The sequence below is a fragment of the Leptinotarsa decemlineata genome, unplaced genomic scaffold (assembly GCF_025532065.1).
Source record: "Leptinotarsa decemlineata unplaced genomic scaffold, Ldec_3_MD MMD2_tig00001719_RagTag_RagTag, whole genome shotgun sequence".
In the NCBI taxonomy this organism is placed as follows: domain Eukaryota; kingdom Metazoa; phylum Arthropoda; class Insecta; order Coleoptera; family Chrysomelidae; genus Leptinotarsa; species Leptinotarsa decemlineata.
Window position 1 is genome coordinate 3,856,222 of NW_027412569.1, and position 20,437 is coordinate 3,876,658.

The following is a 20,437-nucleotide window of genomic DNA, read 5'->3' on the forward strand; positions in this document are numbered from 1 at the left end:
ATGAATTTAATGAATCACAGCTTTATATATGACTTGACAAATTATTAAATGCAATCAGACCAGAACTATACAACGAATCACAACCTATATGTTCTCTGTTGATATAAAAATGTCCTATTCCATTTCTAGTGGAGTGTGTATGAATACTATTTGTGTAGGTTAACTGATCACTCAGATAATTTGGCAACATATTGTGTTCAATTTTAAATATAAATATTAGCATATTCATTGTTATCTTTTGTTTAGCAGACATAAGAGACAGTGTTTCCAACGTGCATTCCACAGATGTGCGTTTATTACAACTTAATATTGCCCTCATGGATCTGTTTTGAAGCTTCTGTAGTCTGTTTAGATTTTCATTGCTCACAAAATAGAGTAATGTACTGCAATAGTAGTAGTACTTTATACTTACATTTATTATAAGTTGTATTTATTGTAAAATAGGTATGTTAACTATTTTTCTCTGTAAATTAGGATTGTCCTACTTAAATGAATAAAAAATAAATCAATTTTATGTAAGTCCACAAAATATAATCAAATAAATACAAACCACATAAATATAAAAATTTAAGATGAACGTATAGAAATAGTAACATCAGTGAAGAATTTGGGATTTCAACTTGATAATTGCTTATCATTCGACGACCACTTCAAATATATTGATTAAAAGATTGCAAAAAAATTATATTTTTTCTCAAGAGTCGCCAATAACTTATCAACAGATACAAAAATTATGGTATATAAATCAATAATCCAACTCCATTTTGACTACTGTGCATTTATTTTATTCTCTTTTAATTTGAACAGAGTGCAACAAATACAAAAACTACAAAATCGAGGAATGAGAATTATTTTTAAATGTAATAGGTATTCACCAATTTCTACCATGCTATCTGCTCTAAAATGGCTCTCAGTATCCAAAATATTATTCTATTGTTCCATGGTTTTCATTTATAAAATATTAAATAAAATGACCCCACCATACTTGCTTTCATTAACTTTCAATAAGGACATTCATCACCATTCTACTAGGCACAACAGTCACATTCATATAAATAGAACAAATACAAGAAATAGTATGAGCAGTTTATTTCTTTAAAGTTTTGTCCGATTAAATGATTTACCTGATTCAATTAAATCTACTCTATCATTGAACATTTTCGAAAGCGAACTGTTAAAATATATTCATGATGGAAATTGAAAAATTCCTTTTTGTTCAGTTCAAATTATGTACGTATATAAAGTTGTATTATTTATATAAATTTTGTTGATTATATTATATTTTAAGTTAGCTAACCTGTATATTAGGAAATTCTAATTCAATAAATAAATTCAAAGTTGAATACACTCTCCATAATGACTTAAACTAATTATAAAGAGAGGATTATCAGCTAGCACGTATAAATTGAAACTAAATAGTCTGTTTACATAAGCAGACGAGTAATAAATAATTTTCAAGCGGTTTTTCCAAAAACGTACATAATTGAGTCGGTTGAAATGTGAGAAATGTAGATTTCAAACATTGAATGCTGTATAATTCGGTATAACAAATCTCAAAAGACGTTTTATAGTTGTACCAAAAATATGAAACACACGCATTAATAATTGATAATTTTTTTTTATTGAACATCCAAAATTGTTTTTATACAGCGTGACTCATGGTCGATGGTAGGTTAGACGTTTCTGGAAAACGCAAAGCATGATTTTTCTGAAAATTTCACCTCTTGCATTTCCGTACCTGTTCTATCGATCTAAAATATTTTCAGCATTGCGGCGTTGCCACTTCCATCAAAAAGTCCTAGCAACTTTATTTTTTTAAATGAAACACCCCGTATATTAATACATTTTTGGAATTGCTCTGATATTTTAATATTTTTTTGTTAATAATGTCCTATACCTATCTCTATCTGTTTTCGAGATAAAAAATAAATTGTGCTAAATATGGTCCAAAACATAGCCTTAATTGAAATTAAGTACATCACTACTCTCAATTCATGAAAAGTTGATATTTTGATGATAGTTTGGGCAAACTCGAAATATATAAATAACACCAAGAAATCGACTCCGTATCATACAGGGCGTGCTAAAATTACTATTATTTCCATTGTGCATAAAAGTAGTCAAAAGTTCATTTTTTCAAATGAAACCCCCTGTATATTACTCGGTAAATTGAAAGATGGTGAAAAATGCTTCAAGATGATATACCATGTCCCTATACCTAAATCGTCAAGTTTTCTCAGTAAAGTCGCTTCTTCTAAAAACATTTTTTTTTAAGAATTTGGATTTAGGTAGCAGTGGAATTATCAAGCTTATAGCAGTTCGGTTACTTTTATAAGTAATTTGCAAAGAGTTATCGACGGTGTTTCGAATCATCTTCCAAAATGAATGCAAATATCGATTATTCAAACGAAGTTCTTATGAAATTATTTATTATACCTACACATGAACAAAGTGATCAAATCATTGTCAGAACGTGTGAAAAATTAAACCAAATGTATCCTGAATTAACACCAATGAACGAGAGGAAGTTTGTAAGGTTACAAAATAATTTCCTTAACTATGGCTCAAAGTTTTTAGGGAACAACTGTACCAAAAATCATCATTTCTAGGTAAAAAGTAAGATTTTATGGGCTAAAACATGTGAAAGTACAGACAATAACAGAATAGGATGATTCAAAATAACAAAATTGTAAACAAAATATCACATTTTCACAATAATTGCTGAAAATGTTGTCCATTACATTCTAAACACTTTAAAATGTTTTTTTGTACGCGACTTGTGGTTGCTTTTTCAATTTCCTGGGGATCCAGATCTTCAATACTCCGCACTATTCGCCGTCGCAATTCTTCTTTGGTAGGCACTGGAGTACTGTATACCCTTTCTTTTAAAACACCCCATAAAAAAGTCAAGTGGCGTGAGATCGGGTGATCTCGGTGGCCAATCCCACGGCTCTAAACGCCTAAACCAACGATCGTCGAAGAATTCCGTCAAGTTTCCTGGAAACTTCCAGGGTGGAATGAGCTGGCGCTCCGTTCAGTTGAAACCACTGATGTACTTAATTTCAATTAAGGCTATGTTTTGAACCATATTTAGCACAATTTATTTTTTACCTCGAAAACAGATAGAGATAGGTATAGGACATTATTAACAAAAAAGTATTAAAATACTAGAGCGATTCCAAAAATGTATTAATATACGGGGTGTTCCATTATAAAAATATAATTGCTAGGACTTTTTGATAGAAGTGGCAACGCCGCAATGCTGAAAATATTTTAGATCGATAGAACAAGTACGGAAATGTGAAAGGTGGAATTTTCAGAAAAATCATGCTTTGCGTTTTCCAGAAACGTCTAACCTACCATCGACCGTGAGTCACGCTGTATATACTAGTTTAAGGAGTGTTTAAAAAGATTAATTTAAAAAAATGGCGACAATATATTAACATGTTATAAAAGAAGAGGATAACATGAGGCAATACGACCATTTAGTTGAGGAAATTGTGGAACCTTCAATCATAACTTTCGTTGAACAACAAGTATTTTTGATTAAATACTCAACGCGCGCCACTGCAGGTACAAATCGATCCCAATAGTAATCAAATATTTTTTCGCGACCTGTTTGCTATACAAGTATAGGGTGGACCCGGTAAAGCGTTATAAATCCGCTTATTTAATACACAACGCTCGCCACTGCAGGTAGAAATCAACCCAAACAGTCAATAAATATTTTATTTGCGACCCGTGTGCTATACAAAAATAGGGTGGACATGATAAAGTATTATAAACCCGCCTATTAAATACCCTACACACGCCGTTGCAAGTTGATATCGACCTGAATGGTCATCAAATATTTGGTTTGCGGCCCGTTTGTCATACAAAAATAGGGTAAAGTATTATAAACCCGACTATATAACTTTATTAATAATCGCTTTATTAGGTTTTTGCATTTTCAGTGAGTGTTTCTTACTTTTTACTGTACTCAATATTGCTCATGGTTTAATAATTGAATAAAATATCTTGGGGGTCTCTCCTACCTATATTGAAAAGATTCAGTATGAAAAAAGGTTATATGTTGAACTTTTTTTTTATATAAATATCTAGGAAATATTTTTTTGATGTATTTTAATGAGGTCAATACCATAGTCGGTCAGTGGGTTCCGTCTGCAATTAGAATGTTCCGTGTCGGCCTTACAAGTGTGTAGTCAATTTAATAAAAGTGGGGGACTTAAACTAATATTGTTATTACAGCTGTGAATATAAAAATTCAATGACGTCACAGAAAATCGCCCATTCTATCAATGAGTGTAGTACATATCCAAATATCTAGGCATTAATCTTGAATGGCAACATTCTGTTTTATATTTAAATGTGTAGTTGAACTTCAAATAGCGTTTCCTGATATGACAAATAACCAATCTGTGCAAAGCTTTTTGTTAAATCGTCTGAAAATGGAACTATTAACGGGTGACGATCCACTGTATTGCCAAACATGCGCCAAACTAACTATTATAAGAAAACAAGTATAGCTGAGGCACCAGTCAATCTAATAATAACACTAATGATCTTCAAACATGACCCAACCTCGGACAGAAGCACCAAACTGTTACGAAAGTTCGAAGTAGATGAACACTTCAATCTAGCAGACCTCTATTATAATCTTCATGCAGTCATTTTTCACTGTGGTTCTGGTGTTGAATCTGGTCATTATTACACCTTGGTGAAAGACAAAACGGACCGGTTTAAGTTTGACGATAGTCGTGTCATTAAGTGTTCTGGCGAAGTATTGAATTTATTGGAGCCTCTGGAGACACCCTATATTTTGTTTTATGAAAGAGAGGACACTGGCAGATTGAGATCTTCAGATGAAGTGGTGCTGCAGGTTTTTCCGGGTTTTCCTGCACCTGAAAAAGCAAATGTGCCACTGGAATCGATGAAGTCGCTCCGGAGCGCCAATTAATTTTTGTTGTTGTTTTATAATTTCACGATTTGTATTTTCATATGTTCAAATGTGTACTTTTACCTCAACACACTGTATTTTTGTTTTTTTGGTTGTTTGTTTGTTTCAAATAAGGTTTTTGGTTAATGTTTTTCTGTCATGTCAAAAATGTCGAGTGACATGAATTATTCTATTGTAGGTGATGGAACTTTTGCATTTTTGGGAGCAGGAGCGCCCGTCTTTGGCTCTGCCAACGACTCCAAAAGGAAAGCAGAAACATCTAAGAATCAGTCGGATGATGAAGGAGGCGATGTCCAAGGTGATGTCCAAGGCGATGAAGTTTATGATCCCCACTATGAGCCAATAATTCCACTGCCGGATGCCATAGTTGTGACCACAGGTGAAGAGAATGAGACTATATTGTTCAACGAAAGAGCAAAATTGTTCAGATTCGATGCTAGCACAAAGGAATGGAAAGAACGGGGTGTAGGGCAAATGAAAGTGTTGCACCATCCTGAGAATAGTAAGTAGTAAAAACCATAAAATTAGAATGTTTTTTGATGCGCGTTATTTTTTCAAATATACGTCAGTATCTCACTTCACTTTTCAAAAAGTGTAGAGTAGAGTACTTTATTTGACCATTTTATATACTATAGTACATTTATGGCAAGTCACGAATACAGAAATCATTGTTTGGAGTTACAAGGATAAAATCATCTTTTAAAAAAATATACATAAAAGTGAAGAGTGTAGAATGTGCAGATCAATCAAAAGTATAATTATAAAATCAATAAACTAGGGATTTAATGAGGTCTTTCACAAGTAAGACCCTGCCATGTCAATATATTCCTCCATGTTATAAAAACAGTGTTGAAGAATAAACCTTTTTGTAGTAGATTTGAATTTAGCAATTTTGACTTCAAAGACAAGTGAAGATGATTATACAAATGTAAGTTTCTTTTACTAATTGTTAATTTATGTCTGGGCAAGTTCAATAAACTTGCCGATCTCGTTCCATATGCATGAATATCACGATGTCTGTCGAATTTATTAACGTTTTAATGAATGTTAAATATAATGTTGGAAGTGGCATAATACCAAGTTGAATAAAACAAGGACGACAGTATTCCTGATAGATCTTTCTTATGTATGAAAATAAGTTTAACTCATTTTCATAAAATTCTTCATTGCTGATAACAAATCTCTGTTTTTCAATTTTTCTGAATTACTCTTATTGTTCTTGTTGGCAAGAAAAAACAATGAAACAGTTTCGGCTGTGACCTGGTGGAACCCTGTTGTTCCATTTTTATTAATGAAATAGTTATTTCTCTACCAGTTAGAAAGAGTGATAACAATCACTCTTTCATATTCTCATTGTATACTTGTGGTACTTTTTTGTTTGTGTATATATACAGTGTTCAAACACCAAGGCTAAATAAAGCACGTTTAGGGCCTATTTTTTTAGAAATGGTATTTTTGTGAGTTGAGTTTGAATCTTTAGTATGGCATAGTATAGTATTAAAAAAAATATTTTAACTTCAAATTGAGTAAATATATTTTTAATACTTGATGATTGTCATAAACATGATGGTGGAGAGAAAATCTTCAAGTAAACAAATATGAATATAACTGGAGTTTTTCCCAACACCAAACCGTTATTTCAACACCCAGACACATGTTTCGATTACCAAGTGACCATCTTCAAGAGGAAATTTAATCTTCCTCTTGAAGATGGTTACTTGGTGATCGAAACACGTGTCGCGGTGTTGAAATAACGGTTTGGTTTTGGGAAAAAACTCCAGTAATATTCATTACTACACCACAGATCACAGTGCATCACAAGTAAACAAATATGATTTGTTGTTTACAGGTTTGTTTAAAAAAGAAAAGTTATATTCCTTTACAGACCCGTTTTACCTGAACTCACTATTGCTTGAAAATTGTTGGAACTAATATTCTTTTGTTAGAGACTAATATTCTTGGTATCTACAAGCTCTGTTCAAGAAATAAGGTAAATTTTCATTTTTGTCAAAAAAATTATTTATTCATCAATTTTTATTTTGTCCTTTTCAAAGTAATTTTTCTTCGATATAATACATTTGTGCCAGTGTCTTTTCCAATTCACGAAGCGGTTCTGATATGCACTTTTTGGTATGTCCTTGAGCTGTCTCAGAAATTCTGTTTTGATACCTCAGTCGCCGTTCTTACAGGTCTCTTCAGTCTTGGGAACAGGATAAAGTCGCAGGGGGGCAAATCTGGTGAATACGGTGGCTGAAGCATAATTACGTTGTTGATTTTGGGCAAAATTAAATATTCCCATATCCTCAGCAACTTCTCTGATGCTGATTTGACGATTCTCCATAACAATTTTCATCACTTTTTCAACATTTTCGTTCATCTATTTTTTCCGACAGCAGAAAATTGCCAAGCACACAAATCACTTCTAACTTTCATGCCTTACACCAACAAAATGAACATGCTAAACAGCTGAAACCGTGAAGATATGCTGGAGACGAGTGTACCAACATAAAAAAAAATGAAAAATCGCTAATCGAATGTAAGCAGAAGGGGAAATTTGAACATTCAGCTCATTTTTTGAAAAGAATAGAATAGAATTTATTCGTCATTAAAAATTTTACAATTGCATTGCATTACATAATACTTATAAAATTTTATCAGACTAGTCAAACCTGAGCATTAGGCTATATATATAAAATATAAATAGATACATACATGTACATTACAAAAATAATAGAAAAGCATCTTATTGACTTGTATTAGGAGTTTGAAAATTCTTGCACAGAATAAAATGCATTCTTTGCTAGGTGACTGTATAGTCTCGATTTAAATGTCTGCAGACTGCTTTTATTTCCAAATAGTTTGACTGCATGGTTATGGTAAATGATGCCTTGATAACTCGCAAAGTCCTGTCCCACCGCCAAACGTGAGTAAGGTAGTCTCAATTCATTACCCCTTCGTGTGTTGTAGTCATGGCACATATTATTTTTTGTGTAGTGAGATTAATTTTTTTATATTTACAGCTACTACATATATGTACAGACAGGAAAGAGTAAGAATGGACAGCTGAGTGAATGTGTTATTATATGATTCTTTATACTGAAGTCCAGCTAGGCATCTAATCACTTTTTTTAGTTTAAATGTTTTCAATGTGACATATAATTCAAAGACGTACATTAACTCCAAATACCTCTTGAAAATTGTTCAAGGATTTTTGTTACAGTGCACAAGTACTGTTTAATAACTAATTTTTGTGGAGCATGCTTATTTATGCAAATAACAATATTAGGAAAAAGTTTTCATAGTAAGTCATGAAATAAAGGAATATTAACTGATTTTTTTCGTTTTGATAGCAATAGAAAATTCAGAGTCCTATATTTGTCTTTGAGTTCTATGTGAGAAGAATATTGATCTCCGCTATTTTGAGAAATCTCTGACGAGAAATTGTGTGATCTGATCATTGATGATTTTCCGAAGAGGTACGTCAAAAAAACGTTGTGATACATGGCAGAAATTAATACGATTATAGCTACTGAAAGAAACAGCTGCGGACAGAATAAAATGATTGAAACATGTTATAAAAAATTGGTTCATACTGGATTATAGCAAAAAAGTTCCGGGCCCTCGATTTCATGTTATTTAAAATTAAGGCGGTAGAGCAAATGAAATCCAAAAATTTTAATTTTTTTTCGAATATCTCAAATACCATATACCTTAAGATAGGCCAGTTTTGTCTAATTGAACAAATCTTTTGAGTCATACCATTTATAAGAATGCAATAGCACAATTAGCTAAAAACCATGTGTAGGATATAACTGTTTTTTTTTTAACAAACTTGTGAGGACAAATATTTGTTGCAAAATATGATATTATTAGATTGCTTATCAAAATTTCAGATTATCACCCAACCATTTGTATGCACTATGTTCCTTAGGTATTAAAAATGATAACAAAGAAATATTCATTATATTGTGTAGGAATCCTGTGAATGATATCTGACTCGATTCTATCACGAATGTTTGGAATACAAACGTAATAGAGAAAAGTGTTTTTCGTATAATTCAGTGTTCATATAAAAGTATTTGTTTCGAAAGTATTTTTCTTTCGTGTAATTCAATGTGTATATGAAAATAGCTGTTTCGAGAGGACTCTTTTTTTCAGTTTGTGTCTGAAAGTTACTTCTTTGCATGATCTACATATCTTTGTATAGAGTAAATTTCTGGAAGATTGCCACATTTTTTGTATCAAGATGAAGTAGTAGAAAGCCAAAAACTTTCTTTCCCAAAAATTAATCACCCCTGAAAATATAACCCTTTCAATGATAATAAATTTTTCAATTTTAGGTGATATATTTAGCAATAAAAAAAGTGTCACCCTCACGATTCAAAATCTAAATGGTTTGTTCTCAGTGCACCAAAATACGCTTTATGAAAAAAAAATGGATCCTATGAATTCTTTATTTAACCCCGCTGTTTGAACATGTAATATATGAAGTATTTCGGATAACTTTCATTCAAAATTATTATTCTAGATACATACAGGCTGCTATTACGACGAGAACAAGTTCACAAAGTAGTATTGAACCAATTGATAATTCCGTCTCTGGAACTACAACCAATGTTGACTTCGGAAAAAGCTTGGATGTGGGCAGGATATAATTACACAGATGAAGGAAGTTCTCTTGAACAATTAGCAGTACGCTTCAAGAACATGGAATTGGCTCAACAGTTTCGCAGTGTGGTGGAAGACGTTATCAAAAAATTGACTGAAGCTCAAAATAACTCCAAGTCGTCTCTGCCAGTGTCTGTACAGAATTATGGAATTGAAGATGTAAGCAGCGATGATCAAAACACGTTGTATACAGCTGAGGAAGATTATGAAGACGAGGATGAAGATGATGAAGATGATCGGTGAGTTTTTATCTATGTTTTTTTGTCTACAACTTTTGTCTGTTTCTGATTGGTTGATGGTAATAGTTATTATTAATTTCAGTTCAGCGATGTGTTATTGATAATGAGAAAGTTTCCAGAATTTAAATATTTTTTCAGAAAATGTTATATGAAAATTGAGGAACACCGTTTTCGTCTATTTCTACTTCACTATACAATTCAGCTAAAAAATCAGTGGTTCAAAATTTAAACTTCTCTGCCATATTGATGGCATCGTAGAAAAATTTCATTTCTATATTTTCAATTCGGGATTGTGACTTTGAGTTTAATTTAGGTATTTCATTCAACAATTATAACGAAAAGACGTCTGTTTCATAGACCATGGGGTCGAGAATAGTTATCGGTGCCACAAAATATTTCTTGGTAAAAGAACTAATGAACTCTTATTGAATGTGTATTAGCCAAATGGAATAAATTTGGTATTTTAGTTACACATTTTTTCAACAAAAACGTTTATGCAGGGTGAGTCCTGTAGTAATAGCCAATAAAAATTTTCACATTTATAATGCAAATATATATTTCAATTTAGAAGTAGAAATAGTTTTATTCATCTCTGAAATTTTCGAACATACACAATTACAAGATTAAATACACGAGAAAACTTATTGGACTAGTCAAAAAAGTAAAACGCTAAAGCTAAACACAAATGTTCGATCTTGAACAAATTTAAAAAAAGACTACATGTATAAAAGAAACTATGTCATTTATCTAAGCACTGAAAGCAAGAAATTCATCCATACTATAGAAGCAGTTATCCAACAAGAAACCATATAGTTCATTCCTCATTACAGTTCTACTTTTATTAATCCCTATAAAAGTTGTTATTTTATCGAAGCATTTAATACCCAACAACTTTGGGAAATTCTGACTCACACTCAAGCGAGAGTAGGAGTGGTATAAAGTATCTTCACCCCGAGTAGCGTAATTATGTATATCTGAGTTTTTTGGATATAGGTGTTTATTATCGTAAAAGAATGACACTAGCTGTAATATGTAGAGGCACAGTAATGGTAAGATTTTACCCCAGAAGATCAATCCATACTGTAGCCTTGGTTGTACTAATCCATGATACATGAGTTTTATAACTTCTGTAGAGACAGTGTCTCACAGATTCCGAATTGCCTATTTGGACTGCCAACCTTTACACATAAATTGTCGATATGTGCCTCCCGTGTTAGCTTTTGATCCAGAAGTATTCTTAAAAATCGAGCTACCTGACAGTATTCCAGAGTTTCACCACACATATGGATGTTTTTCATTAGATCTGGATTTGAGGTACCGTTTTTGGGTAAGAAATTGATAAACTTTGTTTTCTTTATATTGCAGACAAGGTCATTGTCGCTACAGCATTTACTGAATCCATCACATGCATAATTACCCAAGTTTTAATGAGCTAGGAGTATATTTGTGTCAACAGATGTGATGTGTTACACGTATCATAGATGTCATTTGAGAATGTTATAAAAATAGTTGGTCCCAATATAGACCCCTAGGCACTCCCAACTCGGCAGTCTTACAGTCAGATGGTTTTGGATTTGATCAAAGAGTGAAAATTTTGTTTCAAATTTAATGCAAAAATTAAAACTGAAAAAAAAAGGTTTTTTTGATTGCAGATTATACTCGTAAACTAACAAATAATAGTGTTTGGTGCCAAATAGTTTGTACTTTGTACTTATGAATAGATCAGCTTGATATTTCCAAGTTAGTGGAGAGGCGATAAGATTGATGGAATGGTTATCATGATTCAGTGACCTGACATTAACCTTTTTTATGGGGATATGTCAAAAGTATTGTATATAAAACTAAACCCTTCAAATTAGTTGATTGACAAAGTTAAATAATGCTTGCGATTAGTTCAAAAGGGTCGCATTCATGGCCCGAAACTAGACGCAATACCAGATGCAACACTTTTGGACTTTGGTATCATCTACTGGCCTACTTGCAGTGAAAGCTACAGAGATAGGCAGAAAGCGATTTTGCATTCAGCGTTCAATGTTGAAGCTTGACTTTGTGACAGTCCGCTCTGTGAACTCTCATTTATCATTGATATTCGTTGTTTTCTGTCTATCCCATAGTGGTGTCTTCATAAGGAAATTCGTTTCTTATCTATGAACCAGTTAATTCCATTTTTGCAGTGCAGTTAAGAATACATTTTTTCAGATCCGTGATGTTCATGAAGCGTTGTACTTTGAGCGAATTAATACAGCCTGGCTCTTGGAATGAAGTTACTATCGGGGATTTACAGGTGTATTATGATCCAGAATTGTATGCAGCAAGGATATCAATCAATGACGACAGTGGAAATGTTGTGAGCAACACTCTGATAGGAGTCAATACTCTAATGGATGTAAGTGTTTTAAACATAGAATATACCCTAATAATTGCAGGTTTTGGACCCTTATTTATTTTCCGTGTTTTGTAGATTGAGAAAAATGAGTGCACGTGGAAGGCTGTAGAGTGGGCTGAAGGTGCGATAACCTGGAGAACTCTGAAAGCTTCCTTTAGTTCTGTGGCTGCGGCCCAGGAATTCCACTCCAACTATCTGGAAGGGTTGAATTATGCACAGCAAGTTGGTATAGTTGACGAGATACCTTTCGAGCATGATGCAGAGACTGAAGATTAGTTTTTTCGAATTAAGAACAGGGACAAACGTGAAGAGATTGTAATTTACATTCTGTTGTATTTTGTAGTTTTATTAGACATATGTTATTTTTTAAATTTGCCTCAATTAAATTATGAAGTTGTGCAGACTATTTTTAATTTTTAGAAATATTAAATATTTTAAGATAGTTTTTGTTCTTTATTTTTGGTATCTATCTTGTACCATTATTGAGATGTCTTTGAATATTGCGAACCTGGTTTCACTTAATCTAATCCAACAATCGCAAATAAATACTTTCTATAATTTTGAAACAGATAGGTAAGGAAAAAATGTCTGAACTTTTGATGTACTTTTTAATACTTAATTTGAAAATATTGCATTTTTGAATTTGAATTTATTCATTGAATTAGAATTCCCTAATATACAGATTAGCTAACTTAAAATATAATATAATCAACAAAATTTATATAAATAATACAACTTTATATACTCACATAATTTGAAATGAACAAAAAGGAATTTTTCAATTTCCATCATGAATATATTTTAACACTTCCCTCTTGGAAATCTTTAATGATAGAGTAGATTTAATTGAATCAGGTAAATCATTGACTTGGACAAAACCTTCAAAAAATAAACTGCTCGTACTATTGTATTTGTTCTATTTATATGAATACGACTGTTGTGCCTAGTAGAATAGTGATGAATGTCCTTATTGAAAGTTATTAATGATAGCATGTATGGTAGGGTAATTTTATTTAATATTTTATAAATGAAAACCATGGAACAATCTTTAGGATACTGAGAGTCATTGTAGAGCAGATAGCATGGTAGAAATTGGTGTATACCTATTACATTTTAAAATTATTCTCATTCCTCGATTTTGTATTTGTTGCACTTTGTTCAAATTAAAAGAGAATAAAATAGATGCACAGTAGTCAAAATGGGATTGGATTATTGATTTATATACCATAATTTTTGTATCTGTTGATAAGTTATTGGCGATTCTTGAGAAAAAATATATTTTTTTTGTAATCTTTTTTCCAATATATTTGAAGTGGTCGTCAAATTTTAAGAAATTATCAAGTTGAAATCCCAAATACTTCACTGATGTTACTATTTCTATACATTCATATTCAATTTTTATATTTACGTTGTTTGTATTTATTTAATTATATTTGAATTTAGTAGTAATTATCATCGCTTTTGTTTTTTCAAAGTTTCATTTCATTGGTTTTCAGATATTTTTCTACTTTCTCTAGAACTTTATTCATTCTGCCAACAGTTTCTTCTAAATTACCTCCAGTACAGGCCAATAAGGTATCATCTGCAAATAAGTTGATGAACTCACAGTTTGTAATTAATTGTATATCATTCAGATACAGAATGAATAATAGGGGACCAAGCACACTACCTTGTGGCCCTCCTGTGTGATTTGTTATATATGATGAGAAATAATCGTTCACATGTACTCTGTTTCCTATTTGATAAATAATTACTCATCCATTCATAAACCATCCCCTCAATCCCAAATCTTCTTAGCTTCTGAAGCAAAATACTTTTATCAATCGTTTCAAAGGCCCTTTTGAAATCCAAAAAGACAGTTTTATGCCTCTGAAATGTGTATTTCGTTGATAATTTGTTCATGACGTCTTCCACTTTTGACCTCAAACTTTCAAAACTATTCCCAAGAACTTTCTCATACTGAGAGAATTTCATAGATACATGAAAGCACAATAAACTGGCAAAATATTTTCGATTGTTATCTGATGAGTGAAATATCAGGAAAAGTTTTGGCTTTGCCATTGCTCAGGAATTGTTGAATGATGTGATTCAAATTTGCTTAACCTGTTCACTGCTCAAGACGAGTATACTCGACCGTGGGTATACTGCTCGAGACGAGATAATATATGTTATTTACTAAGGATACAAATAATCAATCACTGTACTTTATTGTCTAAGAAAAAAATCTTATTGACAAAGCATATGAAAACAATACTATTACACAAAATAACATACACATATATATACATATATACATACACATATATAACACATATACACACATATATATATATATATGAAATACAAGTTATCAAGTAATTATAAAGAAAAATAAAAATAACAGGTGCGGACAAAATAAAAATATAATAGTCGAAGTTATGTAAAATTTCCAGAACTGTAAAAAGTTCAAAAAATAAAACCTAAATCAGAAGCTGGTCTCAAAGCCTGTCTTCAAAATATTCGACCAAGCTGTAATACGCTTTTAAGAGCAAAAGTTCTTTCACACGGTTACGGAATACTTTGTAGTTCACTATATTTTTCATTTCGGTAGGTAAATGGTTGAAAATCTTCCGACTCTCAAAAAAAACAGAATGTTTTGTTAACGTTGTTATTGGAATAGGCAGAGGTATGTCGTGAATTTGACGGGTAAAGTAGGTATTTTCTGATCTATAGTATTCTCTTCTTTTAAATATGAGACTTACTGTTTCCAAGATAAAAATGCAGTGTACAGTCAGTAATTTATTATTGATAAATAGGGGTTTGCAATGGTCCCTAATATTGGCTTTGTAGATGAATTTCACTGCTCTTTTTTGCAAAACGAAAACAGACTGTAGTAACTGTTTGCTACAAAACCCCCAGAAGGCGACACCATATCTCAAGTGAGATTCGATTAAAGCGTAGTACGCAGTTTTACCAGCAGTTGCTCCCAGTTCTTTAGTGATAACTCTAATGGCATAACAGCTAGGTGAGAGTTTTTTGTTCAGATATTTTATATGATCTTCAAATTTCAGAAAGTTATCAATCCAAATTCCCAAGAATTTAGCAGATTGTTTATTTTCTATCATATGAGTTTGAAGGCAGAAATTTCCATGCACAAATTTAAATGATAGAATGTTAGTTTTGCTGAAGTTAAAACATAGTGAGTTTGAGTCACACCAATACTTAATTTTTTCTAAATCAGCTTTAATGGTACTCTTCAAGGAAACCAAATCCTTTCCACGCCACAATAAAGTGGTGTCATCTGCAAATAGTGTAATTTTACCATCAATATTGATGTTAGGAAGATCATTCACATATAGGAGAAATAAGATAGGACCTAGAACAGATCCTTGAGGAACTCCTCAGCATATTTTGGAGAGACTGGATGTTTTATTTCCTACCTTGACAAATGAGAAGTACAAATTGAAAGTTCAAATAAATAACGAGATGCTCGATAAGTAAGTGAATACTTTTTTCGAGATACAAATTTGGTGTGAATGGACATATACATACATACATACATTGAAGTAGTTAAACAAAAACATAGAATAAATAATGTATAAAGGTATTCGACTACGAACATATTCAATCCTAAATGTAATTAAACATGTACAACTATTAAAATTTGTCATTATACTTGAAATAAAATAAAAAAACAAACACTATAATACATTACAAAGACACAGTCAAAGATTATTTAGCTTTCAACCAGTTCTGTTTAATATAATATATTATCGTTTGTATAAATGCTTGATAAGAGTGAGACATAGGTATTTAAAATGGTGTTCAATTTTCATTTTCATATCAAACTTTTAAACAGTTCAGTTCAATACAATATATCAATAATCTACTTACCTGTTTGCCAACAGTGATACATCGGTATTTAAAAATTTTTCAATTTTTCGCCATGACACTAGAACAAAAAATAGATTTCATGTGCCATATGCAAGACTAAGAGTGACTTCATTTGCACCAGAATACATTGGAATAAAAATATTCAACAAACTGCCCGATCATTTGAGGGAAGAACATAATTTTGTGAAGTTTGAGAGAAATTTGAAGAGTTTTTTAATTGAACAATGTTTTTATTCATTGAATGACTTTTTAGTTTAGATAAGTAGGTAGGGTATTTTAATTTTAAGGTGATGTTTTCTACTTGTAAGTTTCTTATACTCCTGTCTATATTTTTATTTCTTTTATTTACTATTCCTATACAATGTATTTTGTCTACATGGAAAATAAAGTATTATTATTATAATGTCGCGAAGGTATTTTGCACATGCCAATTAGAGCGAGAAATTAGCTGCGATGGCAAAGCTGCTCTACAACTGATTAAGTAAAAAATAGTTCTAGCAACAGCAGTGTGTTTTTAGACCTGTTTATATAAACAAATGGCAGTGTATGTTGTGTTTTTATTGTTTTTTGAGATGTATTTATGTAAAATTATTTAATCATGACAAAGAAATATTTGACTGATAAAGAGTTGGAGGTTATGACATCGAAACCAAAGTCCAATCGTCCCAATGAAAGAGCCAAGACCGTAAAAAGCATGTAAAGTTCAATCAAACGTCGTCAAGATTTTTCTCACTGTTTTCTTCAATTACTGTGGCATAGTGCATCAGGAATTCTTTCCACACGACGAACGGTCAATAAGGAGTATTGTCTTGAAATTATGCGCCGTTTGCGAGAAACAATACAAAGTAAACATCTGGTACTGTGGAAAAAATTCATGGCTTTTGCATCACGATAATGATAGTTCTCACTAGTCACTGTTGTTCATAATTTATTTGGCAAAAACAACACCGTAATCATGCTCCAGCCACCGTATTCACTAGATTTGGCCTCCTGCGACCTCTTCCGGTTCCCAAGATTGAAGAGAACCATGAAAGGACAGCATTTTGCATGGACATACCAAAAAGTGCGAATCAGAACTACTTCGAGGAGGTGAAATTTCACTTACATGGAACACTGTCATACTCAATGGCGAACATCGGATGTTTCAGAATAACAAGCAAAAATAGACTAGAGAACAATCCTTATTTTTTATAAATGAATTCAAATTTACAAAAACGTGAATATGTGGGTTGTACACCAAAACAAGTTACTATAGCTAATAACTTTCAACAATTGAAACTTGGCTGACGAAACTGAAAGTATATTAATAGACCCCTTTTTATAATTAATTTCAGCTAATACAAAATATTCTGATTATTTATCATATTTACAATATTTATTATTCACCATACTCTATATACATCCAACAAAACTAATTCAAATACTTCCTCAATTTACAAGCCTCTTTGCACATTTCTTCGAGAGGCCTGACTGGTTGAAGGTTTTCCTCCTTGTCATGATTCGCAAGATGAGTGTAAACGTCATCATTTCTTTCAAAATCTCCTTTTTTTCTTGGTAAAATATGTACATGAACGTGGGGGACAGTTTGGCCAGCAAAATGCCCGTCTTGAACGCAAATGGTTGATGATACAGTATTGTGTTCCATTTCCATTATTCTTTGAACTGCCACAGCAGTTTGGAATAAATCTGCAATTTCTTCTTGGGTCAAATCGACTAACCTAGGGGCAGATCTCAATGTAGCTATAAGAACATGACCTGGTACTACGCATCTAATATTTGTGAAAGCGTAACAATAATCTGATCGGTAAAACACAGTAGAACCTAAAATTTTTTTATCGGCAAAGCTGAATATGTCATTGTCATCTATATGCTTCTTTTTACTCAAAACCATACTCAGGTTGTAGAGGTCATTTCGGCGGTGTTGTTGTACAGGCATTTCTTGTCTTATTTTGTTCATGTATTCACAGTCTATCTCAGCAAATGCTATACTTTGGTTTGTTTCCATCTCTTCAGAATATTTCGGACATTCGGCCTTAATATTGCCCCACGGATCAACAATCATAGCATGTCCATAGGACACTCTTTTCTTGTTATGCCTTCCGTATTGAGCTGCAGCAATAACATAACATTGATTTTCTATTGCCCGTGCTCTTAACAACACTTCCCAATGTGCTCTACCCGTACTCGAAGTAAATGCAGAAGGATATGTCAAAATGTTGGCTCCCAGCTTTGTTTGCAAAGTGCTTAGTTCCGGAAATCTTAGATCATAACATATGGCTAATCCTAACGCTCCCGCAGGTGTGTCAATGGGGGGTAAAATTTGAGAACCACTTACATTAATATCAGATTCCCTTAGAAATATTTTCTTTTCTGGGATAGTCACATCAAACAAATGTACTTTTCTATAAATTGTTTTTATCTCACCAACATCATCTATTATGATGTGACTGTTATATATGGTATTATCATCAATCTTTTCATGAAAACCTCCAATGGACAACCATATTTTATTTTGTGCAGCGATTTCCTTGTAAGCTTTCATCAAAGGCCCATCCAAAGATTCTGATAGACTTTTGGATTCATTTTTATCAGATGCCATATAATCTGAAGCTTCTGGTAGAAATACCATTCTGGCTTTTTCTCGTACTGCATCACTTACAAGATTTTGAACAGTCGTTAAGTTTTCTGATTTATCGTTAGTAGCAGTGAATTGACAAACAGCAACTTTGCACTTTGAAGTTGAAGACATTCTTTTTGAAACAAGAGAACAACAAATGTTTCTCATACACTCCTTAGTAAATTTAATTACAATCATGGGTAATGGAATATAACATTAGCTTTAATATTTTTCAATATTAACTACGCTAAACATTAAACATTAGAGTCTGAAAAACCCTGAGGTTGGCAATTTTTGAGGAATCAAAGGTTAACTTCTTCTCTTTTTCTTTAATTTTCGTTGAGTTAGTAAAGTGAAAATATGTTCCAAAAATAACTACTTCTTGACCAGAGTTTTTCACAGCGGCTTGTTCTGATTCTCTGTTCGTACCAGTATGAGTACACTGGTTACTCTTCTGTTGCTAACAGTCACTGGACTGAATACAGAATATGTTGTCGCATGAATCTTTTCAGAACACAACTGACACTGATAATTCGGACACAGCATTGGTAACCTTTGTTGAAACAGCATAGGTAACCTTACCTATGCTGTGATTCGGATAATTCGGAACATTACCAACCTTGTGGTGGTTCTTCTTCTTATTTTTTCATTAATGGCTTCAGCTTCCGGGGTTTTCCAGCCAGGAGCTCAAGAATCATGGTGCTACTATAGGTGGAGCCCACACTGAAGTGGGTAACTCGAGCCCAAATCCCACCTGGATTTACGCTAAAACAAAGTTCAAGTGTTACTATGAGGTGATGCACTACGTTTACGTGTACAGGCACTATCATCAGGTCATGATTGGCGAAGCACTGCATGCGCACAAGTATTAGTTCTACCTTGGTCACTACAGCTTTATGCATCAAACACTAAAACATTAAAATCACAGAGGACCCTAACATTGAAAAAATTCATGAACTGATGATAAATTTCTTTACTCCTGTCTGTTGTCATTCACATTGAATAATACAAATGAATGTGTGATTGTAAAAAGAGACCCCGAGTCAATTTTACTAGATTTTCTATTTTGATGTTATTTTTACAATTTTAATGTTCTGTTGATCATCGTAAATTTGTGGTTTGATTTCAGTATTTATAGCACATGAGATAAAACTTCGTAAATATATGTAACATAGAAAAAAATTACAATTTCACCATATTTTTTCCTGTGAAGAAACTAGGATCTTAGTTTGTTTGAAGGTGATTGACAATGTTTCATGATGAATTTCACTAGTTCGGATTTCCATTGTCTACTATATAAAATGATTTGAAATCCCTGAAACAACTAAAAAAGAATAATTAAAAATGAATAGCTGAAAATAACAATTATTGTCCAACAACGTATTCAGCCAAGCCAGCGTAGAAATACGCAACGTATGGAAACCCATCATCAGGCGAAAAATGGCCAACTCCCGCCAAACGGTCATCTCCCACGGAACCAGTGAAGCGGAAAATGGAAAGCGGGAATAAGTGAAAGTACTCGAACGACCTATAAATAGTCATCTCTCGGAGGAATCATCACCCGAAGACGATTGCAGATACTAACAATCGAAACGTCGTGAACTAACGTGACTTGGAATCTCTCCAGTTTATCTTTTTTCATTTCTTTATTTTTTAAATTGTTCTATTTTTACTTGTATTTTATTTCACTATTATTT

At 32.5% G+C, this 20,437-nt stretch overlaps 2 protein-coding genes across 2 annotated transcripts in view; one reads left to right on the forward strand and one right to left on the reverse strand.

Moving 5' to 3' along the window:
* LOC111518084 (E3 SUMO-protein ligase RanBP2) overlaps window positions 1-12,693 on the forward strand; it is a 32,682-nt gene extending 19,989 nt beyond the window's left edge. The window contains 4 exon segments of the mRNA XM_074176329.1: window positions 5,136-5,459; window positions 9,486-9,864; window positions 12,064-12,250; window positions 12,326-12,693. Coding sequence (XP_074032430.1) covers window positions 5,136-5,459; window positions 9,486-9,864; window positions 12,064-12,250; window positions 12,326-12,526 — 1,091 coding nt within the window. The 3' untranslated portion in view covers window positions 12,527-12,693.
* Window positions 12,694-17,286: 4,593 nt separating this feature from the next.
* Window positions 17,287-19,324, reverse strand: NitFhit (ntrilase and fragile histidine triad fusion protein NitFhit). Its single transcript, XM_023174417.2, has one exon. It carries the CDS (start codon window positions 18,936-18,938, stop codon window positions 17,535-17,537), a length of 1,404 nt encoding a protein of 467 aa, XP_023030185.2. The 5' UTR covers window positions 18,939-19,324; the 3' UTR covers window positions 17,287-17,534.
* Window positions 19,325-20,437: the final 1,113 nt, after the last annotated feature.

Coding starts and splice junctions, on each gene's coding strand:
- NitFhit (XM_023174417.2), bottom strand. CDS start 18,938: ATGATTGTAATTAAATTTACTAAGGAGTGTATGAGAAACATTTGTTGT.